General features: G+C 43.5%; 1 protein-coding gene across 1 annotated transcript in view; it reads left to right on the forward strand.

Annotated features, from left to right (window-relative positions):
* The first annotated feature begins 1900 nt into the window (after positions 1–1900).
* MET (MET proto-oncogene, receptor tyrosine kinase) overlaps positions 1901–27245 on the forward strand; it is a 100710-nt gene continuing 75365 nt past the window's right edge. Inside the window, 2 exon segments of the mRNA XM_033161593.1 lie at positions 1901–1919; positions 25292–26512. Coding sequence (XP_033017484.1) covers positions 25307–26512 — 1206 coding nt within the window. The 5' untranslated portion in view covers positions 1901–1919; positions 25292–25306.

Raw genomic sequence — 27245 nt, forward strand, 5'->3', positions numbered from 1 at the left:
AACTAATGGCAACCAGTGGCCTCCAGGTAGCCACCGCTTCTCCAGATGCGCACACGCAGCCAAAGTTGTGTGCCCCGTTGAAAAGGAAAAAAAAGACAAGGCCTCTTCACTTTGAGTAGAAAAGAGAGTTTCAGTAGATGCAGTTTGCCTTCTGCACAACTATTCCAAAGAGAAGGAACTCTGACTTCTTCCTTTCACATGCTATTTCCGAACTGAGGAGCATAGGAGCCAACTCCTAGGGGCCGTGGTTCCTTTGCCTCCCCCATTAAACATTTGAGGGGGAACCCCCAAAGTTAATGGGCATTGCCATTCAGGTGCACGTGCTCAGTTATGCAGGGTGGGGCTTATTCGCCCCCCCATTGTTATTCAAGTTGGCACCCCTGTTGAGCAGCGAGGGTTTTGTCACGTGGAAGCAGCAATTGCTGATTTAATAAGTGAAATCCACAAAGCAAGCCGTCCCCCCCTCCCCGCCCCAGACAATGAAAGGCTTGTTAACAATTGAAGCGCTTCTCCGCGCGCTGACGGGAGCTGCTCCTGGGAAACTGCTTTCGTCCTTCCCCTCGGCGGGCCCTTGAAGCCCCGCATTTCCCCCCGAAGCCCTCCTTCCTCTCCTGGCTTGAGAAGGAAGGCTCGGGGAGGAAACCACCTGAGGCCTGGCGGTGAGCGGGTGGCTGGTGCGCTCGGAGGGCTGAGGTGAAGGAGCGGGGCGGAATTGGCGGGAGCGGTCCCTGAGGCGCGTCGAGCCGCTCTGCCGAGGCCTCTCCCCACACGCCAAGAGAAAGAACTCGCCACACGTTGTAGCGTAGTCGATAGTACTGAGCAAGCGAGTCGCGCTTTGCCTTTCTGTGGCAGCGAGCGCCCGCCCCGCTCCGGCTCCACTGGTGAGTCAGCGGCAGGTCAGGAGTATCGCGCGGGAAGGGAGGGGCGCGAGAGGCAGTGGCGGCGCGGATTTGCCGCTGGGAGCCGCCACCAGAGCGAGAGAGAAAGAGATAGGTTCGGGCGAGCCCCGTTGGCGAGCGCCAGAGCTTGACTTTGAGGCAGCGCCGGCGGCGTCGCCGCCCTCTCGTTCCCTCCAGGTGGCTCGCTCGCCGAGCGGGGTAGAGAAAGGAAAAGGGACGCTTGGCGGCTCCTGGTGCGCTCGGTGGGACCGTCGGTGGCGGGTGGCATCCAGATGTGAGGCAACCCGCCGGCGGCGAAACAGCTGCGCCCTCCTCGCCTTCAGCGAGCAAGGTACGGCCAAAACTACAGGATTGCCCCGCAGGTTGCAGCGGGGAAGGGGAAGCGAACCGGGGGGGGGGGCGAGAACGGCGGCTGTGTCGGAGCTGGGACACTTGCTTCGGAGTGTCGCACAGCCGGACCCCGGACGCGTTTTCTTCAGGAGCAGGTCCCGCTCTGTCGTGAGCGTTGTGTTTTGAGTGCGCTTTGGGCGGCTGGTTCGATCCTCTCTCGCTCCAATCGGGGATTGCTTTCGGACCAGGGAGTTATTGGTATGGTTCATTCTGGGCGCCTGGGAAAGTCTTGAGAGATTTGCCTTTCCTTGCCCCCACCCCCGCCACGAATCTGGCATCCTAGGAGCCAAATCCTAGGGGTCGAGGTCCCTTTCCTCCCCCCCCCCCTAAAATATTTGAAGGGGCCGCCTCCTCCCAAAGTCGATGGGCATCGCCATTCCAATGATGTGCGTGCACTGCATCATGTGATCGATTATGTAGGGCGGGGCTCACCTCCCCCCCTCAATTTTTTTCCAAGTTGTCACCCCTGATCTGGATTGAGGAGTCTTCCAGCCTCGCTCCTCCCCGCCGCAAAGGATGTGATATTTCAGGGTGGGGGCTTGCTTGGCGCCTCGTTTTGCAGCTCAGCCCTACGCATCTCTTAACTCGGGAGCAAATCCCGTTTAACTTTATCACGAGGCTGATTCTCAGGTAAGTAAAGAGGGTATATATAGGATCAGCCGGGGAGGCATTCCAGCGGATTCGAGTTGTGACGGCGGTGCGATTTAAGGCGATTGTACTTCCTCGTAGCGATCGCTGATCCGGAGTAAGCGGTGGCTGGCGAGTGGCTGCTTGCTTGATAATAATCGTCGAGGAAATGAGTAGCTGGAATTTTTTTTTGGCTGCCGCTACTCTTGGAGATCAGCCTGGACTTGGCAGGGCTCAGCCCCCCAGACCTGCGCGCGGTGCCAGAGCTCATTCCGAGAGCATGCATGTGCAGTGAAAGAGATGAGAAGGCTTTTAAGCATGTGCAAGGTGCTTTGCCTCTTCGCCGAGGAAGCGCAGCCAGCAGGAGTGCCAACTTGAACAAAACATTTTTTGGGGGTGAGGGGAAGCCCCGCCCCACATTATCGATCACATGGTGCGGAGCACACACGCTATTTAAATAGCGATGCCTATTAGCTTTGGGGGCCCCGCCGCCCCCCCCCCAAATATTTTATGGGACGGGGGCAAAGGTCCCTGGGCTCCTCTGGCAGCCAGCTCGGGTGCATTTGAGATGGTCAGAAGCTTCACGTGATATCCAGGTAGGGGTTCTCTTCCCCAGAATGACCCGGTATGCACCCGTGGGACTTGCATTTGCCTCCTCTCGAGGGATTCATGGTTTAGTCCCCCACGCGTATGGGATTTAGGGGAAAAGAGATTCCAACAGGCACGTATTTCTTAAAATCGATAAATGTTGCTTGGATCTTGGGCTTCCCTCAGGATGGTCTGAGATCTATTAGGGTTTGGTGCGGTGATTTGATTCCTAGTTGGGCTGGAGCGCAAGGGAATCCGCGCCTTCTAGAGAGAGTGAGAGGGTGGGGAGAGTTGCAGAGCTCACTGGAAGGGGCTGAGAGTAAGCCAAAACCTTTCCTCGCTGCGAGATGATTGAAAGGAGATCCTGGATGATTCAGGGGTGACTCGTTCCTTAAAGAGGAGGGGGGGGGCGGGCAGAAAGAAGCGAAGTGCCTGGAGGAGGCAGCTTGCAACGCGGCTTGCTTACAAAGAAGTTTTTTAGCTACCCGCAATCTGACTCAGAGCAGAGGCGCTTGATAAGGAAGTGCAGGGAGAGTCCTGGAGGCAAGGTGAAGGAGAGGCTCGCTTCCCTGCACGCTTGTTCCGGCAGCCTTGCCCGGAGGGAGCGATTTCTTCAGCCTGCCTACAGGTGGATAGTGCATCTGTTCACAGCCTGCCTAACTACCGAAGTTCCTCACTTCACCCTGAAATTGTAGCTGGCTGTGGGTGGGCTGTCCTGCTGTGAATGCGGCCAGCAGTGGTGGTTGGTTGAGCCTGGTAGGGCAAGCCCAGTAGCAAGTGGAGCCAGAGTCAGTTGGGATAGCTCAGTTGGAAGAGCATGAGGCTGTTAGTCTCATGGTTGTGGGTTCGAGCCTCAAGTTGGGCAAAAAGATCCCTGCATTGCAAGGGGTTCGACCTTGTAGTCCCTTCAAAATCTTTGGGTCTAATCTTGTCCCCATCCTCCCCGTTGCTGACTTCTACAAGGGCAATGCTGTGGCTAAGGTGGAGGAAGTTTGTTGGGTGGTGCTAACTCCTGGACTGGTTGCAAGTAAGAAAGCAGGCAGGTGGGGGAAACACTTGTTTTTGTGGACCAAAAGGACGATATTAGCCCAGACAATGTCATTTACACCACATATTAAAGCACGCTACTGGAGTTCATCATTGGGTTCCAGATGTTGTTGAAATTAAACTCTGATCAGCCCCAGCCAGCATGACCAATATTATTTATTTATTAATCCATTACCCACCCTAAGGTCTCAATGGTTGGGGTTTATAGCAGTTGTCCAGCAGCATCTAAAGGGATAGCTACCGCTGGTGTAAACTTAAAGTGATCCAAGCCTATACATCTCCACTCAGAAGTAAGCCCATTGAGTTCAATAGTATCAGCTTAGAGCTGCAGCCTTAAATTAAAGGTACTATATACTATGTTGGCTAGAGTAGTGTTACAAATACATTTTTAAAGGGTAAGACTTGAGTTTATAATCTGTACTAGTCAAAAGAGTTCAAGGAAACATCACTAGTTACATCTATGAAAACAATTCATAGTCAAAAACTTTAGACCCTTAAATCCTTTTTATTTAAGGGGGGGGGAGTTAAGTTCTGTTGAAATCAGTGCTTCCAATCCATGCTAATAAATGTGTTAGAACTATACATCTGGGGATCTTGGAGGTAGGTGGGAACACAAAATACAGCTCAATTCAAAGTTTAGAAGTGACCAAATTGTTTGCGTACAGCTGTTTGTAATCTGGATATTGCGCACTGCTTGTGCCTCATGTGACTTGAGTTGATACTTTGTGATCCTAGTGTGTGAAGGTGGATGGTATGCATGGTTTATGTATAGCATGCTTCAGCAGGTATGTGCAAGTGGTTCCTTGGCCTCCCCTCGTTCTAGTAAACTGATAAGGTGGGTGACATATTTTGAGTAATTTTGCAGGAGAAGCTAAGAAAGGGATGAGGAAGCTATGACTCTCCATATGTTGTTGGACTCAAGCTCCCACCATCTTATTCCTGACCATTGGAGTCCAGCAACATCAGGAGTGCCACAGGGTCTCCATCCTTGATAGTACGGAGCTTTGCTTCTGGTGTAGAAGTGTGTTTTCTACAAATTTAGTAATGGAGTTTGTTTTTGCGGTGTGCAGTTTGCTGATGAGGATTATATTAATGGCTCCAGTAGAATGGGTCACAGATAGTCTCTTGAATTAACCGCTTCAGATAAGAATGAGATAGCTTGCCCTGAATCTTGTGACAGACTTGGGGATTCATAGTTAGCCACCCTTGACGAAAGGGATTCCCAAACTTGACCCCTCCAAATGCAGCAGCTCATGTGCCCCGGGGTGGCACTCGTGCCCATTTTGGGCAGCAACCCCTTATGATGGTATCATAACTAGTCTTGGTGCAGAAAGATGGAGAATCTTTTGATATTGCTGCATGCACTGTAGATGGAGCAAAGTCATGTTGCAGTATGAATGGGCATACATCAAAGCAAAAATGGAGCAGCCTTAGCTAAACCACTCTTCATCTTCATCCTTCTTTTGAGCTATTCCATCCTACACAGCATGCAATGTTGTGGCATTTTTAATTTTTTTTATAAAAAAAGTGTTGGCCTATATTTCTTTAACACTAGTACAAATTTAATAACGTAAAAACATGCCGGTAATAATATAGCTAAAGAAAAACCTCTTTTGAACCTTTGAAAACACTATGTATTACTGTTACGACACTCTGATGTTTGTCTTGAATAGGTTAGGTCAGAGACCAGAGACTGCATTGTCACCATGCAGTGTAAATTGTATTCTAGTCACCCCTTAGTGCGGATCTACATAGGACTTGGTGGCCTGAATATTCAACAAGTAGTTGGCTCTCTGCTCACCAGGCATTCAGCAAGACAACCGAGCAAAAAATACACTGTGCTAAATAATCTGCAATTCCTTACAATGGACTGCTAATACTGGATCATATGGGGGAATGAAAAGCACCTTGTTCATGGTTAATATCACCTGTATATATTCTGTAGAGCTTAAGGGATGTGGGATTCCTTTATATCTCACCATGCATTTAAAAAAAAATCACATTTAAAATTGCTTCTGATTCCACTCTTGTAAAAGTATCTACCATTTAATCTTTATCTATGAGGATAGCACAACATTCATTTGTAACTTGGTGGACTGATTACTGCCATCCCTTGGTGAGCATTTGGGGGAAGGACATGCTGGAGGTGACAGGGGTAAGATGGCTTTGTAGCTGTGTCTTTATATGAGAATACTAGCAGAAGAGCAGGTTGGAAAACTGTAAACCACCTTAGATCAGGCTCATGAAGCCTGCAATTCTTGCTTACTAGGAACGATGCCCCATTTAGCATAGCAAAACTTATTTGCAAGTACAGGATTGTTCCCTTAGTGTCCCATGATCGTTTATAATATGCCTTTGGCAAGAGGATGACACAACTCTTTATCAAAGAGGAAATTAGGAGAGGTGTCGTATCTAACATTGCATTAAATTCAATGACATACTGACAACAGCATTTCATCGCAGTTGTTTCCATAAATCTGACAGACTGCCAGAAGACTTGTTGAGTTGTATCTTTTGGCCTTAAAGAGCTGAGATGTGCAGTTATGCTCCTATTGTTCTCTTTCCAACTTTGAGAAGGAACATTATGGAGGCCAGTAGCAAGTTTTTGCCATTTATCTACCGGCTTGGGTTCAAATGCTTGCTTCTCTTAGACTAGTCAACGAGTGCCTAATTACTTATCTGGGTTATTTGTCCGATGCGACTAGTTTTAAAGGAGGGTGCATTTGAGCAATCGGGAGGGTGACGGACCCAGTTCCCACTCATTCCCAAGCCACGGCAACCTCTCTATTTAACTCTCTGGGTTGGCAATATGAGGGGCCAATGGTACTTGACAAGGAGGTTGGGTTTGCCTCAGAACCTCCTGTTACTGATTCCCACTGTAATTCATATCTGCAACAATCTTGTGTATCATCTTGTTTCTACTGTAAATAGAGACAAGAGTTTACCTTCCTCATGAGTCAGGAAACAGTTCATGGCTTTTGTAATTGATTTCATTCTGGCACCAGTGGATGTGAATGACAAACTGAATCCAGGCACTCACCTACCTTTCAGAGGTAAACGGCCCAGGCATAATGAAATTTGCTGATCTCTGCGGATTTGGTTCCATAAGCACAATCTGCCCTTTGATGCTATCTTTAGGTGGGCATTTTGACCAGGTTCACCTGACTCTAACTAGTGTCTCTACCTCAATATGTGGCAACCATAATCCATTCTCTACTTGATAACTTTAATGTTCATATAAGTCAGGCACCCCCAAACTTGGCCCTCCAGATGTTTTGGGACTACATTTCCCATCATCCCTGACCACTTGTCCTGTTAGCCAGGGATGTTGGGAGTTGTACTCCCAAAACATCTGGAGGGACAAGTTTGGGGATGCCTGGTGTAAGGCTTCCCTTGGAAAGTATTCAGATGCTGCAGCTAATTTTTGACCCAGGAGAACCACAATAATCTTACAAGTGCTGCACAGGCCTCCTATTGGCTTCTTCTGGGCACATTTCTCCAGCGTACCTTGGGGAATAGCTCTTGCTTTATAATTGGCACTGGGGCTAGTCTTTTTCTGTATCCATTGTAATGCAAGATGCATCATCTTTGAGCTCAAGAGCAGGACCTTTCTGACTATCATCAGGACAGTATCTATTCCTAGGGATATCTGGGCAGGCAGAACTTTAGACACGTTTCATAAATGGCTGGAAGAAAGGATATTTTAGGAGGGTATTTGGTCACCCTTCAGTTCTGTGAAATAAACTTTGGTCTTAACAAGAAAGCGAAAAGTGCAGTACTGTGTCACCTATATGTAGTGTGTCTTCATATTCTGCAAATAAGAATAACCTCTCATTCAAAGTGAGGCTTTCCATTGTGTCTGGATCTTTCTCCTAAACACCACTAGTTCCCTCCCCCCTTTCCATTGGCAATTATTTTAAAAGTATTTATAATTCATACATAACAGCTGACACAAGCATGTTAGCAGAAACGCTTTTAAAATCAATTTCTTCACCCAGGGGAAATGTTGTGTAGATGACACTTTAAAGACAAGAATAATTAAGTGACCTTTCTCTTACACCCCCCTCCTCCACACTAATTTCCCTCCAGAAGGCACAAATCTGGTCTCCTTTGAGCTCTTTGAAATTCCAAGAACATTCATTACTATGAGAATCTTTAACCTTGTTGTGTATTGTTTCATATACCTTTTAGGAAATCAAATCAGCATTACAATCTAATTTCCACAGTCATCCCAACACAGAGCATTGTGCTAACCTGTTCCTTTCAGTGTTAACAAATCTTTGGAATTGTCAGGCTATTTGCCTCCAGGAAGGCAGTGTGTTATATAGGGTAATGATTATTGTAGGACCAAATTTCTTTGGTCCACGTGAAATTAATTGGTTGTGGGATATAGTCACAGAAGGACTGGATTTCTTTCATTGGGTTGTCCATTTGACTATGCTGGTGGTCACACACAAGAAAGTGAGCTAAAGTATGGCATTATGATAGCTCAGGTGTTTAGAGCGTGGTGCTACTAATGCCAAGGCTGCAGGTTTGATGGCCAAATGGAACAGCTTCACATTCAGGTTGGACAAGATGATCCTCAGGGTCCCTTCTAACTCTCTGATACTATGATGTTTGTATGTCACCAGCGTCAAAGGTTAGCTTTTTCTTTTCATATTTCAAAGAAATGAGAAGTATTCTGGAGAGGTAATGTTAAGATATTGATACAGTATCCACATTTTGAAGTATAACTGGCCACAGGGTTACAAATTACTTATGTGTAAATATACCGGTATGTTCTACTACCACAAGTCCTCATCAACAAAGAGCTCATTGTGGAATGGCCTGCCAATATCCTGTATTTTGAATAACCATTTATGCAATTCAGAAGTCAGTCTTGTATCCTGTGCACTAATGAATGGGGTCTAAAGATACAATCTTCCTCAAACTCAGCCCTCCAGATGTTTTTGGCCTACAACTCCCATGATCCCTAGCTAGCAGGACCAGTGGTCAGGGATGATGGGAACTGTAGTCTCCAAACATCTGGAGGGCTGAGTTTGTGGAAGCCTGAACTATAGGAATGTGTCCAAGTAGTTTCTTATAATGATGGTACTCTCCCTATTTGGGGGCAAGTAGCAGGGAAAGTTGCCGCCACCACCACATGGATTTCCCAGGAGACTTCCTCAGCATATTTTTGCTATAGAAAATGGATTATATCAATGCCTGAAAAACTACCAGTCTTCTCTAATAGGATGGATAGAAGAATGACTCAAAGCAGGGAAATGTCATGGAATGGTGGGTCATGCAAGATTAAGAGATCCAAAACATTTGGAGGGCACTCAATAGGCTGAGTTAGATGGATCGTGGAGAATGAGACATAAGAGAGGGAGTAAAGAGCTAAAAAAAATTGTAAAGGCAACCATTTCTTCTAGTTCAGGATATTAAAGCTATTTTTTACTTACCAAATGGCTACTTGTTCCAGCTCTGCTATAAATAACGATATTTACTGATATTTGAATTAGGGTGTTCAAGATTCTGGGTTAGGAGATCTCTCCACCTCTGCTGACTTTGAATTATGCACTCGAGTAAAGATCCTTCTGCTCTCTGTGGATCAAAATATGTTGGTAGCAGACTGCTTTAAGGAATGTTAAGGAAAGTCTGAGCTTGGTGGGCCTATTGAACATTTTAGCCAGTGACCTCTAAGGAGTCAGGGTCTTATAGAGGACCCCGGAACTTCACATCCTAAAATTTGGCTGTGATACCAACTAGGAGTGTGTAATAATAATAATAATTATTATTATTTATACCCCGCCCATCTGGCTGGGTCTCCCCGGCCACTATTTTTTTTCCAGCTTTGGCTTGTACCCTTGGCTGTGAAAGTTTTAGAAAACTGTTCTTCCCATGCAAATCTGTCATATAAATATGTTTTGTGTGTTTATGCTTATTGAATTTTAGCTGTCATGGAGCACAAAAAAATGTGAAGAAGTGTTCTTTTTAATTGCCACAATTTTCATATTGTATATTAGCCCCACCAACATTTTTATGGTTACTTTATACAGTACTTCTTTGCATCATCTTTTCTTTCTCCTCATGTTTCCCCTTATGTGCACCAGACTTTTGTGTTTGTCCTGTATCTCCTTTACATGAATATTTACCCTATTTAAGCAGCATAAAGTGCCCCAGAAACATTTTTCCTTCAGATAAGTTGATCCAGACCTATAAATTTTAAGAATTAACCCTAGCAACTAGATATGTGACATTTATTGAAATTCATTCTTTGCCATTGAGCTCATTGCTTTTAGAAATATTGAGAATAGTACGGAATTGCAAATGCAATTTGATTAAATCTGCAGTTGTTACTCTTTGCCTTCTGAAAATTGATTTCCCTCCCCTGAGCTCCAGTTTTGCCTGCTGATTAAGAGCTCTGCACTGAGTTGAATAGGTTACATTTGTTTGTTTTCCCCCCTTTGTGCAAGTTTTAACTGGCCATGAAATGCAATGAAAACCTAATATAATCCTCAGCTGTAATGTGTGAGTTTACTTAGAAATAGTTGTTTTGTGTCTGTAAACTGGATGACACATCTTTATGTTCTATTCTAGGAAGACAAATACCTTCTTATTGTAGATGTTTCCTGTTTTTGTGTGTGTGTGCTGCGGCTGAACAAACCTTCCTTCCCATGTGGACTTTTGTTAAAATTCCTTAATCTCAAAATGGTTAAATTGAATATTTAACTGCCACATGCAACATGGCATGTTCTGGCAAAAGGGAGCTTGGCTGAAATTACGTATTAGATCCATGTCTTGGAGTACTAGAATCTCATGGCTTCTCTTTAACTCCGAATCTCACAGTGAAGTTTCCCTTGTGTGTTCATATGAATTCCTAGTTCCTACATCTCTTCCTGCCGCACACCCTTTATTTTGGGCAATCTACCTACCCACTCTTCTCTGTACTGCTTAGTGAACCTAAAAACCTCAAATCCTAGCATGGCAATAGTCACTCCACCATAAGTGGCATCCAGCCAGGAGTTTACTTTGTTCTTTCCATTCTCCTCCATGACATCAGGGCCTTCAGGCAAGCAGAGTAGCCACAGGAAGGGAGATGAAAGTCATCTGGTCCAGGGCTCCCTCAAACCTGGCAGCACCTCTGGCCATAGTGCAATGATGTCATGATTCCTCAGCTTGGAGCACATTTGAAAATAAATCCCATTGATTGTAATAGAACTTAAGTTAGGTATACTTATAATTGTACCTCGAGAACTGACCTACCTGGAGACAAGCCCTGTGACAGCTGGGGTTTTTAGGGGTGGGAGATGTGTACACAGTTATGTTTGAAGGGTAAAGGTAAAGGGGACCCCTGACAGTTAAGTCCAGTTGCGAAAGACTCTGGGGTTGCAGTGCTCATCTCACTTTACAGGCCGAGGGAGCCGGCATTTGTCCACAGACAGTTTTTCCGGGTCATGTGGCCAGCATGGCTAAGCCGCTTCTGGTGCAACGGAACACCGAAACCAGAGCAGCACACAGAAACGCCGTTTACCTTCCCGCTGGAGTGGTACCTATTAATCTACTTGCACTTTTTGGGGTGCTTTCGAACTACTAGGTTGGCAGGAGCTGGGACTGAGCAATGGGAGCTCACCCCATCGCAGGGATTCGAACTGCCAACCTTTTGATTGGCAAGCCCAGGCTCAGTAGCTAATGAATTTAGTGTGCTGCAAGTGCAAAGACTGGACAGCCAATACTGCTGTTTGACCTTTGGCAATTGCTTGTGGCACAATTCAGGGACAACATAAATGCTTTGTCTTTCACAGAAACAAATGTCACACATAAAACAGCCCTGAATATTTTTATTCGGAATTCGCATACTGGTAACAAAAAAAAGGGAAGAATTTGCCCAAACAAGCCTTTGTCTTTGAATCATTTTCAAAACATTTTTTCGTAGAAGTCTTCAGGTATGTTGTAATTCAGAATTTCCCCCAGGAAGGTACATTCTGTCCTACGGAAGGAGTTAAAATAAAATATTTAAGTGAGTAATTCTTAATCAGATGGGTATTCAAATCTACGAAAGACATTCGATTGTACTGGCAATTAACTGAATCTGTTTCCTGATCCCATTCATGTAACCTAGGCAAGAAACAGAAGCAGATTAACTTGCTTTTAACATTTTATTTTATCAATATTTTCAAGAAACATTTTACATTTCGATTAAACAATGTTGAATAAATAAATAGTTGCCAAATTAACAATTGATTTTACGATTATTCACAACTGACCATTTCGCATAACTATCAACTAACAACAAATAATGAGTTCACTTCTTGCTATCTTCTGGAATGTGTTTTTGCCTTGTACTGCTAGCTGCAAAAAATCTGGTGAGAAATTCTTGAGTAGGTCACTTGTTGTTCCTGATAAAATGCTGATAAAGATCTTCCAGCTGGTCTAGAATTTATTGGACCCTTGGCAAACCTGCAAAGTCCTGCTTGTTCACTGGAGTAATGTGTTCCCTTTGTTTAGGACTTTCTTAATTAAAAAAAAATATTAAATTATAGACACGTGGTAACATTTAGTAATGCTCTGAGATGATTTGCGGTTATTAGACATGTTAATATATTGTACCCAAGATACTGGGTGTTTAAAGTTGAGAAGCCAATGGCTTGTTTTCAGATATTATGCAAGCAGATAGTTTGTTCAGCTTTAGTCACTCTGGTAGCAAGGAGATTGTAACTTGATTTGACCAACTTTTCCTTGATTTATGAATTCCTTCCTGACTTCTCGGAATGGTTCATAGAGCAAGTAAAGGGATGCCCCAATAAAAGCATGTGTGACCCTAATGAAAGAGGCCGTGGACATTATTTTGAAAATTAAAAGCTTTTATGCATGTGCTTTTTTATTTGTTTTTAAAGTTTACTGTTCTTAGGGGTAGACCCAGTTATATTTCATGGCTGGAGCTGGAAGTCTGGAGATAGAGCCAGCCTTGCCATTCTGTACTTCAGTGGTCCCAAGGAGGCAGGGGAGGAGAATGAGTAAAAGCAGGAACTGGTGTTTGAATGGCCATAGAATTGTAGAGCTGGAAGGGGCTCTGAGGATCATCTAGCCCAACCCCCTGCCATGCAGGAATATGAAGCTGGCCTGTACAGTGATCAAACCTGTAACCATGGTGTTATCACCACCATGCTCTAACCAGCTTAGCTATCTATGCGGCAATACTTTTTAAAGTGTTGGCCCTATTGGGCGCCCTGCGGGCTTCACTTCATCCAGCAAAAAGTATTTGGCTTCCATGAAGAAGAGTTTGGATTTGATATCCCGCTTTTCACTACCCAAAGGAGTCTCAAAGCGGCTAACATTCTCCTTTCCCTTCCTCCCCCACAACAAACACTCTGAGAGGTGAGTGGGGCTGAGAGACTTGAAATAAGTGTGACTAGCCCAAGGTCACCCAGGAGCTGCATGTGGAGAGTGGAGACACGAACCTGGTTCCCCAGATTACGAGTCTACCACTCTTAACCACTACACCACACTGACAATGGGAAGCTCTGAGCTGCTTGAACGAAGATCAGATAATTGATACATGTTAATTAACCTTATGTAAACGGGTAGAGAACTGGATCCAGCCAGCGAGTCAGAGACTTCTCTTCCCCACCTCCACTGGACAACTGGGATATTTCTGCTTTGCAAAAGGTTCCAGGAGCAGCAGTTGTAAGATGGGCCTCTATAAAGAAATGCAATCTTTTTAAAAGGGCAAACTTGTATGATGGGTGTTTGTGTGTGTGGATGGGAGGCATGCCATCATTAGGGTGGCCAAGACATTGCCCAGTAGGTGGCTATGACATTTGCAAAAATGCAGGAGAAATGGTTGCATTAGCAGTGGAAGCAACTGCGTTTTCCAAACGAGACCATGTTTCCTAGGTCGTAGCTGTTCCAAATAATGTCCATTTGGCTGGGGTTTTTTTAAGTATAAGAAACTGATCCCACCCAACATAAATCCTATCTGAATGGAATGAAAACAACCCCACCTTTAAAAAGCAATCCTACACCCTAAACATGTGGCTTTTCCAAGCAATATGTTCCAAGATGCAAGTGGGCTTTAATGGATTAATGATGGTGCATATAACGATAGGGATTCATTACAAATGTGATGGTCCTTGGATAAACTCTGGCCAAGAGGAAACATGGTAGTCTCCATTAATTGTACTAGAGATAGCATCATGCCAAGAATGAGGTGAGCTGTGAGACAGGATGAATGGCCGTAATAATTGATAATGTCAACACCTGGAAGGCAAAACAGTGGTGCCTTGTGCTCAACAAGGTTGTTCAGAAAGTAGTAGGTTTTTTTGTTTAAAGGCTTATTCAGATCCTCACTTCTTTTTCATTAGAAATGGCTATAATCTTAATTAAAGTTTTAATCATTTTTGTAGGAGGACGTGTCATCAACTATATGCATGGGTCTGATTTTCGCACCAAAGAAAACCCTTAAAAATGGAGGTGGTGACTTGCAAGTTAAAACATTGTGCATTAACTGAGAACTTTAATATGATTCATTATTAAAAGTGTAGTTTGCACACAAGCGTCAAATTCTCTCATACAATACTTGTGATTTATTATTATTATTTTTTGACATTGAGAGTTTGGTACCTCAAGGGTTAGCACAGACAAGAGATAAAGCAAAAGTAATGATAAGGGAATTAGCTCCCCCCCCTTTCTTTTCTACTAAAGATAAATAGCACACTAACAACAGGCTCAGTTTAAAGGAATTTAAATCCAGTACAAGTGCTAGAACGTATTCTAAAGCATCCCCAACCTGCAGCCCTCCAGATGTTTTGGCCTACAACTCCCATGATCCATAGCTAACAGGACCAGTGGTCAGGGATGATGGGAATTGTAGTCCAAAACATCTGGAGGGCCAAAGGTTGAGGATGCCTGTTCTAAAGAATGCCTCTGCAGACATGGGGAGAGCTAGGATGTGGTCAGGAGAAAAGAAGGGAGGGAAGGATGTTGGCTAAAGGGGTGAAGGTGGCATCGGAAAGGGAAAATTGGTGCTGATTATAGATGCTTGTTTTCAGAAAGAGAAGGGGAGGTTGTCAGAGGAATTGGTTTTTTTTGGATATTGGCCCTTTGGGGAAAATCAGAAGAAAGCTGGTGGGAGACCTTGGGGTCAATCACTGAGAATAAAATTAGTCTGTTTTTGCAGTAGGTGGGTATGCATAGTGAGGAAATGGGGCTTGAGGGTGAAACAGCCAAGGAGGAAGAACTGGGCATAGCAAGGGGAAGAAAGAGAGCAGGTCTCCTCTCAAAAGAGGGACCTGATTGGGTAGAAAATGAGGGATAGGGGAAGGAGGGCTTTGCCAGCTAATGGTTTGCATTGGGGCAGGGAGATTTGGTAATTGTTTTTGTTCTGTAAGGTAGTGTGTGTTGGAGGTAAGGGTTCCTGTTCAGCAGCAAAAAAAGGGATAGAAAGAAGGGAGAAAAAGGAGGAGGGAGCCTGCAGGAAAGTTCCTGGGCATAAGGACTGAGGCAACTTGGGTATTCAGAGATTCCTAACTGCTGAATTGGAAACCGCTACCTCTTGATGCTCAAGTTGAGGTTAAAAATTAACATAAAAACAAATATTGCAAAGCCTGTCTTCCTGTTGGTGAATGGGTGTTACAAATCTTCAAATGGTGCCAACCAGGAATGTCCAAAACATTTGCGAAATGGCTTCTAGATAGGCATCTTCTGCTGTTCAGGTGAGATGGAGTAAAGAGATTAACATATATTTGGGTGGGCTGTTCTGGAAGGAGCCTCAGGCTATTGAAATTTATTTGGATAGTGATAGTGGGGGGTGGGGCGGGGTAATCTGGAAGGAGTGGTGATTAGCTGATACTATTTTTGGCTTCATGCATCTAGAAGGAGTCTGACATTCTTTTGCTTGATTTAGATTTGCAAATGATAAGGGAGGGACAGTCATCAATGGGTGTTGCAATTCAGCTTGCTTTGGAGCATGTATGCCTGGCTTCTTGTAATGGAATCTTTCTTGAGGCCTCTCCAGGCCAGAGTGGAACCTCCCTTTTCAGATACAGGCTACCATAGCAAAAACTGGAGTGTTTTCAGGAGTGCTTCATAAGAGGTAGCACGGAGTTCCTTGGTGCCAATACCTGCAATGTTAAAGCGCATAATATCTACAAGACAGGATCCTGCTAACTGATTCGACCAGTCATTTGGAAGTGTGTGTGGAGACCATCTTGTCACAGATATACCGCCTTTAGTCTTAGTATAAAAACTAAAAATGCTGCTTTTCACACCTCCAGATTTGTAGACAAGCAAGTCAAGGGAACTTTATTGCAAGTCAGGAAATTTCTTCCTTCTCCCTCTGCCTTTCGTTTTCTTAGCATTTTCAACAGCGTGCCTTAACTTGTTATAATTAATCTGGAACTCTGCCTGTTTTGTTTTTCATGTGTGTTGTGTATATGATTTAAATGTAAGCTGCTCCAAAATTGTTTAGGCAATGAAGAGTGGTTTAGAAATAATATTGAAAATAAAAAAGTGGTTCTTTTTTTGGAGAAACTGCTGCTTCATGGCCTAGCTCGGGGGTCAGCAACCCGCGGCTCCGGAGCCGCATGCGGCTCTTTTACACGACTGCCGCGGCTCCGGGGCTCCGGGGTGGATACGCCTGCCCACTTCTCCAGCTGGCCAGCGGCAGTGACCGCCCTCCAGCTGGCTGGTGGCCCGCCCTCCGGAGGCTGAGGGCGCTGCTCAGGGGCGTACCCAGGATCACCTGGCCTTGAACAGCGGGGCAGCGGGGCTCGGAGGCGGTGGGGACGCAGTAGAGGCGGCGCAGCTCAGCCGAGGGCTCTGGCGGGGAGCGTGCCTGAGGTGCGCGTGCTCCTTCGGGAAGAGATGGAGCTGGGCGAGCGGGAGGGGGAAACTTGAAGACCCCGCCTCCGCCTCCGAAGCAGGCGCCCATGGGAGAGGCCGCCCCCCCCCGAGCCTGCCTGGCAGGACCAACCCTGCCCAGCTCCGGGAGTCTTCCTAGCGTGGGAGGCGGCCTCGGGGCGGACAGGGGAGCTCCGGGGTTGGTGGCTATGTGGGACCCCGCGGCATCCAGAGGCAGCTGGGAGGCGGGACGGGATGGGGGCAAGAAGGGGGCCTTCAGACGCGTGCCCACACGGGCACTGGAGGCCAGGACTCCTCGGCTGGGTCATGGGACCGCGGGGGCGGGCTTGCCGCGGTTCCTCTCGGAAGGCTGCTGGCTGCTGCGTCGAGGCGACGACGAGGTAGGCAGCTGCGGGCTGGGCCAGGGGGGGGCGGGTGGCGGGCGAGGGCGAGGGGGGAAGCCCTCTTTTTAAAAATGGTCGAGGAAGCGACGCCTGTTTCCCTGCCGCTGCCTCCTTCGCTCCTGGTTCCGCTCGCAGCCTCAGACCGCGCTCTCGTGGGCGCGCGTCTCTCTCCGCCCCGGAGCAAGGCCGGGACGTTTTGCAGTTTTTCCTCTGTCCTGAGTGTGTGTTAGGGGAGCCTTGACAAAGCACCTGTTGGCGTGGAAGAGAGGAGTCCTAACTTGGATCTGTGTTCATGTGCAAAATCTATCGCCATTGTCATTAAGGGGGCAGGGAACTCCCCTAAAAAGGTTTGAACACTACGAACTACTACAGCCACCTGTATGCAAGTCAGCACAAACATCACAGGCTTCTCTGGTGCAATTCTGTGCTTTATTTAGCAAGAGAGGAGGTTGGAAGAGGTGAACATAGCCTCTGGTCTGGAATATTAAGGGTAAAAGACACTAAGATTATTGTAAAAGCCAGCAGTCTTCAATTAGACATGGGACAAACATTTAACACAAGTGTGCAGTTGAGGACTCATTTTTTATGCTGTTGCAACCCACCTTGGATCAGGCTGTGACCTGGTAGTGGTCCCCAGGGTGGATAAAAATGAATGATTTAAAAAAAAATTGGATTTTTTCATTTAAATCAGATTTTTTTATTTAAATCGGATTTTTTAAAATTTAAATCGGATTTTTTAAAATTTAAATCGGATTTTTAAAAATAAAATGCAGTGTTATATTTGTTTTAAATGTCGCAATGGTTTTGCGGCTCCCAGTTTTTTTTTCCCCTTCGGAAACGGGTCCAAGTGGCTCTTTTGGTCTTAAAGGTTGCAGACCCCTGGCCTAGCTGGAGCACTTTCTTTCTTCCCGTTATCTATACCAGCATCATAGGCATATGTTTTGGAGTCACCATAGCCATAATTTTATTTCTGGTAATGGAGGTCAGATCCTTCCTCACTGGACATCTTCCACTGGATTGGTCCACTAATTGGTCATCAGCTGTAATGTTCTCCTGTGGCATGAAGCACTGTGGGAAAGTCTCACAATTGGGGTAAAAATTACCTTGAAAGCAGAACTAGTAAGCGTTGCTCAACGTGAACACTGCAAGTTTTAAAAATTCAGCTTTGCAAAGGTTTTTTGTAAGCTTCTGGGATACCATTGGATCCTGCTACCATTTTTAGTGATATTATTAAGAAAGGTTAGGACTTTGTTATAAAAATAGGTTTGAATCCAACACCATGCAAATCCAACCCAAAACCATGAACAGATTTGGGAGGGTTGCTGTGTGGAGGAGAGGAGCTGGAGTTCTGTTGTGGGAGCAGAAATCTCTGCTGCTCGTTCATGGGATACAGTTGAAAGCAATCAGTGGGGCTCCGGATGCAATGGTGATTGCACAGCTCTGTTGAGCCCCACTGCTGTAGACCATGGGGCATGGATTGCAGCCTCTTTTTAAAAAAATTGCTTGAGTAATCCTATGAGGCAGCCACTGTTCTGTTCTTAATCACGGGAAACTGAAATCATCATCATCATCATCGAGCTGTTAATTGCCTTCTAAACCACTGTCACAAAGGAATTAGACATAAAGAAAGCCTGTCAGAACTAAAAAAAAGTCTTCAATTGTTTCTGGAAAGTACAGGCAGGGGGTGCCTGTCATATTTAGAAAGCTATTTCAGAAGAACAAGGGCTGGCAGCCACACTAAAAGCCCTGCTCTGAGTTACTGCAGAGCAAGCTTCTGAGATCTTTGGAATAATAATTTAGAGCTGCAGAGCAATCTTAAGTTTCTCTGAAGTATGTGTGAAACTGGTCATGAGATGCTATTTGTTCAAGCTGTCCATTCTCCTCTCTCCTCTCAAGCGCCAAACTTTTTTTTTTTTAAAAAAAGTGCATTACCATTTAGATTTCCTAGAGAAGAGCTTGTCAGCTCAGATCCATATATTGATGTTAGTCCCTATTGTCTGCTTTTTACTTCCATCTGTGTTCTTTTGTAAGTTTTGGTTTCTTTTGGCCACTTTGAGCATTTTCAGCTTCCTTATTATGGACTTGATCCTTCAACCTTTAGCTCATATAGCAGCACACTTCAACAAATGTTGACTGATATTCCACATTCTTTGTGTGTGTGTTTTTTTAGTGTTTTTTTTTAAAGCAAAGCTATTGATCTGCTTTATTCTTTTGGAATACTAGTGAATATTTTTGAAGGTTCATTTTATATAATCTTTTTAAAAGCCTGTAGCGCCATTCTAGCTCATCACTGCTACTTCTAGAAGCAGCAAAATAAATCTAGTTGTCTGACACAAGCCCAAGAGCTTCCCTTATTCTTATGGGTTTAAAGCACTACAGCAGGTAACAAAGGAGAGGCTATGATTTGTACTGCACTCCAGTCTGCTTGCTGTAAATTATTGTTAAATGAGCAAAAGGAATAATATATTTTCTTCAGAATGGGTGCCTGTGTTTAAGAGCCTGTTAATATAAGCCTGGCAAAACAGTAGTTCCATGAAAAGCTGTTGTAAAATACACTAATATATTAGACCTATGAATAGGATGTGCATATAAATGAATTACTTAATCTGCTAAAATTCTGAATGCATACTTGGTTGTTTTTTTCACCGCTCAGCTTAAAAAGAATACACTAAAGATCTTTCAAATGAGCCAAGAAGGCTCTAACTTACTGTCAATGCTGTTGATGACTTCTTTTTTTGTACAAAATAGCAGGCCAATTGCCTAAATTTATTTCTTGCTCTTCCTTCCTATCTCCAGTTACCATTCTTTCTTCCTTTCCTATAATATCTGGTTATTGGAAAATGGTCATCATGTATCTGTTAGGTAACAAGGAATACTGTACAAATTTGGTTGTGGATCTTAGACACTTCAAAGAACCATGGTTCTTATTGCTAGCAACTGATTTCCATGCGAAACTTGCTGGTTGCCCTCAGCCAACTTCTTCAGTTGCACAATGAATTCTAGATTCGTTATGTTGATGCAAATGCATTCATTTTACTTCATTGTGGACTTGATACGTTTAAAGCTGCATAAACAGTGTTTCTTGGGCTTGATGATGCACTGCACAATGGAACTTGGTAGCCTTAAAGGAGGGCAGCCTTGAATCATTCCCCCACTTGCATATTTAACTCTGATGTGAAAGAGTTTTGTGGAACCATCTTCACACCGAATTAAGGCTGGTGCCTTTACTGATAACATTTTGGCATCTTCTTAAAATTGATCTGTGTACCCAGGCTTTTGCTGGTGCTAAGCTCCAGCATATGGTTGATTTTTAGTGATAAAGCGGGATATCAAACCCAAACTCCTCCTCCTCCTCCTCCTCCTCCTCTTCTTCTTCTTCTTCTTCTTCCTGCCCATTTTCAACTGCATAGTTTTTTTGTTTGCATTGTATTTTATATTGGTGTATTCTATTTTAACTTTGGTACACCATCTCAAGAGTGTCGGGAGAAGCAGTTAATAATAAAGCTGATAATGTAGCATTTATGCAATTAGAGTAATAGATACCTCTTATTGATGATACCTCTTTCAAAATACCCAGGTTGGACATCTAAGCCTCTTATCTTGCCCTGTGGACTCTCCCTAGGCCAGGCCCCTCAGTGGTCCTGCTCTGTATTGCCCTCTTATGTTTTTTTGCCTTTCTGGAATGTGTGTGTGAACTATGGAGTTGCTGAGGGTGTGGAGGCAGAAGTGTGGAGATGGAATGTAGCCTACTATATAAAAATGAAGAATCACATCTGTTAACTCCGTCAACGTTTGCCTCTGGACACCCTGCCTACCAGCCTCATGTGCCCCCAAGACTAAATGGGTCCCTACCTAGTGTATGTAAATTAATGCTTTCAATATGACTGCTGAATTTTCAAAGTCAGATAACACTTTGCAGCAGAATTGACATATTCAACCTGAAATTCCTTCCTGAGATGCTATGGTCACACAAGAGTTGGATTAACCCAAAGCACTTCAAACAATTTACTGGGTCATAGCCAATGCTGTCCAGCTAAGTCAGAGTCAGAGTAGACCCACGAACTTCCATTGATTTCAGTGGGTCAGCTCTACAACTTGGTTGATTATCGCCCACTATTAATCTGTGCAAAATCGTTGGATAAGGGAACAATTTCTGACACACAATCCATTGTTTTCATTTTTACTGGTATGAAATAGCTTTTATTTCGGTATTTGTTTCCTTGTGTAAATTTTCCTTCCTGCTCAACCTGAATGTCTGAACCACTTGGATTTGCAGAGAAAGGGGAATGGTACAGGAGCTGCTATTCCCATTCCTCCTTACCAGCTTGTTCAGTGGCCTTATCGTGAACATATTGTTGACCCTTAAAATAGCACAAGAAGCAACGAAGAGCCAATTCTAATATTCAGAAAAAGTGCATAGTGCAACGTTCCTGTAACTTTCCTTGTGCCACTGCTAAGTGGGAGAAAGGAATCTTTCAGTTCACAGCCCTGTGTAAAACATAAAAACCCCTAATTGCCTGTAGAACATGAGGCTTGTGCATTAGTAAGAAGTCTACACTAGCGCAATCCACATTCTCAAGTGATAGTTTCTAAAGGTCTGCTCTGTGTATTTTCTGAATGCTTCCACCCCTTTTTAAATGATTGCCAGCATAATACAAGTACTGGGAGAGATCTGTATAATACTGGAGTTTCCTAAATGAAGGTTTGGAGCGTTTCATTGGAGATGCCGTTTAACATACATCCTGTTCTTGGAACACTGCATTTGGGGACAAGGTTATTCATTCAGAATCTTCTGATTCTGTTGTTGGGACCATAGGAAATTGCCTTATGCTAACTCTGACAATGGATCTGCCTAGTTTAGCATTGGTGACACTGATTGGCAGTGGCTTCCTGGTAATAATCTTTCCCAGTCTGACCTGGAGACACCAGAGTTTGAAGCTGTGATTTTTATTTTTATTTTTGCATGCAGAACATGTTCTTTGCCAGTGAACCACAGCCTTTCCCCTAATTCTAAAGGGGACTGGATACTGAGCAGATAGCTCACTCGGTAGAATCATAGAATCATAGAATCATAGAGTTGGAAGAGACCACAAGGGGCATCCAGTCCAACCCCCTGCCAAGCAGGAAACACCATCAAAGCATTCCTGACAGATGGCTGTCAAGCCTCTGCTTAAAGACCTCCAAAGAAGGAGACTCCACCACACTCCTTGGCAGCAAATTCAACTGTTGAACAGCTCTTACTGTCAGGAAGTTCTTCCTAATGTTTAGGTGGAATCTTCTTTCTTGTAGTTTGAATCCATTGCCCCGTGTCCACTTTTCTGGAGCAGCAGAAAGCAGCAGGTAGATCATGAGATTCTTACTTTCAGGGTTAAGGGTTGAAACCCCACATTGGGTGAAAGATTCCTGCATTGCAGGGGGTTGGACTAGATGATCCTCAGGACCCCAACTCTACAATTCTATGACCAAAGAATCATAGAACAGGACAGGATGCTATGAGTGGAGCCAAAGACTTCTGCAAGCTAAATCAGGACATTAAATAAAATAAACAGGCATAAGGTAGTCAGCAGGAATTCTGCTTACTTGCAAAGAGAAAATAAACCACACATTTGCAGCAATGAATATTAGTCAGGCCACGTAAATTTCCATCATCAGGATATCAACCGCAACACTTATATTTGCACCTCTTGTAATATGACATGTCATTTCTTACCACACTTGTGGTGCCTGCCCAGTACTCATTTCTAAAGACACGAAGCATCTTCCATGAAAGAAAACTGACATCATGCTGGCCAAAAACAGATTTTCTGTTGACTTGTTCAATTTTGAGGCTTCTCTTGTCCTTAACACAGATTTCTTTCAAGTTCCTTTTAGTGACTTTTATGATTAATCCAAACTGGAGAAACGTCTACATTGGCAACACTGGTATTGTAGATCTGATTCAGCAGATCCCAGTTTCTCAGCTGTGGCTGAATTGAAATGATTTGTTTAGGTAGGCCAATTTGATACCGTATATCACATGACCTTATAAAGAGTTCGGCATTTTCTTTTTTCTTATCTCCTTTCTCTCTATACAGTTTAATTCTGCTTTTTGAGAAATTGAAGAGTTTAGGGCCCAGCACATATTACTTCTGCACAAACTCCTGTCTGCACAGATTAATAGCACAAGCCACAGGGAAATGAAATGCAATATTTATTGATCTAAAGCACTGGAAGGAACACAGCAGTTTCTTAGAAATCAATTACTTTTGAATTCCGTCACAAGTTATCCAAAACAAAAATATGTATTAATCCTAAAAGTATGGGTTGTATTGACAAAACTGCTTCTACAATGAGGCTTTCGCACCCTTATTCCTTTATCCAGAAAAACTGATGCCATGTAGGAAGGGTTCAGGTGATGGAAGGGGTTTCAGGCTACACTCTAACCACACCCCATTGAACACAATGGATGATGGTCAACAAAGCCACACTTAAGTCCATGGATTCCAGTGAGTCTATTCTAACTAAGGCTGCAGCCCTAGCCTCACTTATATGAGAGTAAGCCCCATTGAATTCAAGAGGACTTGCTTCTGAGTGGACATACCTAGAATTAATTTATCAGAGGAAATAACACACACACACACACACACACACACCCCGTTCTGAGTGAACTGAAGTGCCTTCCTTTTGTGCAAGCTGCTCCTTAGATCGAAGCCAATGTATCTTTTAATCAAGAGCTGTGATATTGTTTCTAATGTAGTAAGACTCTTTGTTAACTTTGTCAAAGCCTTGTTGAACATTTCTAGAAAGATAGAAAAATAAACAAACAAATAAATAAATAATGCTTTGAGCTTTCTAGGAGCATTTGTATATTGGTAACAATACTATTCATATGGAGCTAAATAACATTTCCCCGCAAAATCCTGTAAACAACATATGGTCATGATTCCTTTTGGATTGTTTAATTGTTTTCCTCCAGGGAAACTAAATTTAGCTTAGCAACTGTGCCTAAGTATCAATAGAACAATGTTTGGTGTGACTTACAGTAGTATAATGTTGAAAACTGGTGCAAAAACCCACTTCAACCACAATTCATTTAGTGCCCATATAGTCATGAGTCTTTTTTTTTTACTCTGCAAACCACATCAAAATGAATACAAAGGAAGAAATTTGCAAGGTTAGGCTCTTCACTAGCCTAATTAGCTTGTCAGTTCTTTGTCTGAGGGTGCTTTTTGCCTGCCTGTGCATTCTAAAGGCTCCCCGAAGTGACTTATTGCTGTGGGAATTTTAAAAAAAGTGAATCTAATTAATCCCAACAAAAAAGTCAATAAGCAGAATATGCAGAAAACACATTACTCAAGCAGTGGTGTAATGATCTCCCCCAAATGCTCTTGGCATGTCAAGAACTATAAATGATTTAAAAATTTCCCTACTTTGTATGAAAACAAAATATTCTCCTGGAAAACACACACACACACACACACACACCCCTATAATAGTATTTGTTACATATTGTTATTATGTGATGGGAAAAATATAATGAAGACTGGGTTTCTGTTCTGAGCTGTATAGAATCATAGAATTGTAGATCTGGAAGGGACCATGAGGGTCATCTAGTCCAACCCCCTGCAAAGCAGGGATCTATTGCCCAATTTGGGGTTCAAACTCATAACCCAGAGATTAAGAGTCTCATGCTCAACCGGCTGAACTAACCAGGTGTGATGCTAGTGGAAATTCATAAATTTGCCACACTAACAATAGTAGTCACATTTTTCAAAAATTGGCGCCTTACCTATTTTGTGCATGGTAGGTTCGTTCTAAAATTAACTGAAATGAACATACTTCTATTACAGCAGTTTAAAATGAACTATCTGTTAAATCAGTGTTTTTCAACCACTGTTCCGCGGCACACTAGTGTGCCGCGAGATGTTGCCTGGTGTGCCGTGGGAAAAATTGAAAAATTACTTTATATATAGTCAATATAGGCACAGAGTTAATTTTTTTTAACATTTTCTAATGGTGGTGTGCCTCGTGATTTTTTTCATGAAACAAGTGTGCCTTTGCCCAAAAAAGGTTGAAAAACACTGTGTTAAATCAAATGGCTGCCTAGTATGTACATTAAAAATATATAAATTGTATTCATAATTGATTTTCTTGAAAAATTGTATCAAACAGTTGAATTAAGTTCCTTGTATTGGTAAGCAACTCTGACATAATTATCTCTCTCTCTCTCTCTCTCTCTCTCTCTCTCCCTACCATCTATCTATCTATCTGTGTAAAGTAGCATGTTTCAAGGATAAAGGAACATGAACACACTTTCATTATCAGAAGGGCTTCCTCCTGTTGCTGCTTTTCATCATTTATATTCCATTTTTGGCTACCACCTTGCTATTGTTTTCATCCCATGGTGTTGCCCTCTGATAGAACAGCTAAAGTCTTATACAGCTTAGATGCACATTTCCTTTTGCTGATTGATAATTCGTTCTGTCATTTATTAGCATACTGACTTTCTTAAATGTTTTTCTTTTTTTTTGACAGGACAAATCTGCAGTAATGAAGAATCCTGCTACTTCTGCCTCCAGGATTATCTTATTTCTGTTGATATTGGTACAGAGGAGCAAAGGTAAATGTAAAGAGGCAGCGTCAAGGCCGGAGATCAATCTGAATGTCAAATACCAACTTCCTAATTTCACTGCAGAAACCCCGATACAAAATATAGTTCTGTACAATCACAACATCTATGGAGGAGCAGTCAATAAAATCTACGTGTTCAATGAAAGCCTTCACAACATATTTGAGTACAAGACTGGGCCCGTTCTGGAGAACCCAGATTGTGCTCCCTGTAAAGAATGTAAGCCTAAAGTAAACCAATCTGATAACATTTGGAAGGATAACATCAACATGGCTCTATTCCTAGAAACGTACTACGAAGACCAGCTCATCAGTTGCGGCAGCGTTGCAAAAGGAACTTGCCAGCGCCATGTCATTCATCCTGATAATCCTGCTGACATTGGAGATGAAGTCCACTGCATGTATTCTAAAAGGATGGATGAGGAATCAAACCAGTGTCCTGACTGTGTTGTAAGCCCTTTAGGAACCAAAGTTCTGGTAACAGAAAAGGAAAGATTTGTGTACTTCTATGTTGGAAATACTGTCAATAATTCGTCTCGGCAAGACCATTCGCTGCATTCGCTATCCGTTCGGAGATTAAAAGAAACCCTGGACGGTTTTGCGTTTCTCACCGCTTACTCTTATATTGATGTACTTCCAGAGTTCAGAAATACCTACCCTATTAAGTATATCCATGCATTTGAAAAAGACCACTTTGTGTACTTCCTCACTGTCCAAAGAGAATCTATAGATTCTCAGGCTTTTCACACAAGGATCATACGGTTCTGTTCTTCCGAGTCCGTGTTGCATTCATACATGGAAATGCCTCTTGAGTGCATTTACACTGAAAAACGGAGGAAGAGGTCAACCAAGCGGTCGAATGAGGTATTAAATCTCTTGCAGGCTGCGTATGTTGGTAAACCAGGTGCAGACTTAGCCTCGGAAATGAGAATTGATGTCAACCAAGATATTCTTTACGGTGTATTTGCTCAAAGTAAACCAGACTCTTCGGAACCAACTCATAAATCTGCTGTCTGTGCAATATCCATCAAAACCATCGACGAGTTCTTTGGCAAGATTGTAGACCAACAAAACATGAAATGTCTTCAGCATCTGTACAGAAAGGACAGCAAGTACTGCTTGAGCAGGGTGAGTGAGCGTGGTACTAATTAGTTACTTAAATCGGCTAATTATCTCACCCATCCCTAGTCTCATTTATATTGTGCATTTCATTATTCAGTGCATAGCCCCATTGATTTCCATTGTTAGCAGTGTGTGGTTTTTTAGGGCTACCATTTTTTTTTGGCTGAAGTCCAGGGCCAATTATTTCAAATTGTTTAAGTTGTCTGTCTAAATAAATAACAATTAGTGCTGGTCACTACCAGAGATGATTCATCTTTGTAAGAAGCGGTTCCTGTAAATTGAATATAGAGGTCACTGGAGAGGCTTAAGAGGATACAGCATCTATTAGAAATAAAGATCCCTTGAAAAAAAGCCTAGATTTATTGAAGACAAGCACCTACTTTGCACTGGACCGCTACGTATTTGTTAGATTTTTATTCAACCTTTCTATTGAAATGGGCTTCAGGGTCGCTTTAAAATACAAAAATTAAAACACGATTAAATAGCGACACAAAACCCGAATCCATTAAGGCAGTGATGACCAAACTTGGCCCTCCTGCTGTTTTGGGACTACAATTCCCATCACCCCTGACCACCGGATCCTGTTAGCTGGGGATGATGGGAGTTGTAGTCCCAGAACAGCTTGAGGGCCAAGTTTGGCCACCACTGCATTAAGGCAAATAAGCAAAACTATAGCTACCAGTAGGAAAACAGTTCTGGCCATTTGATATTAACTGCTGTTAGAAAAGAACAGACTTGG

The sequence above is a fragment of the Lacerta agilis genome, chromosome 10 (assembly GCF_009819535.1).
Source record: "Lacerta agilis isolate rLacAgi1 chromosome 10, rLacAgi1.pri, whole genome shotgun sequence".
Taxonomy (NCBI): domain Eukaryota; kingdom Metazoa; phylum Chordata; class Lepidosauria; order Squamata; family Lacertidae; genus Lacerta; species Lacerta agilis.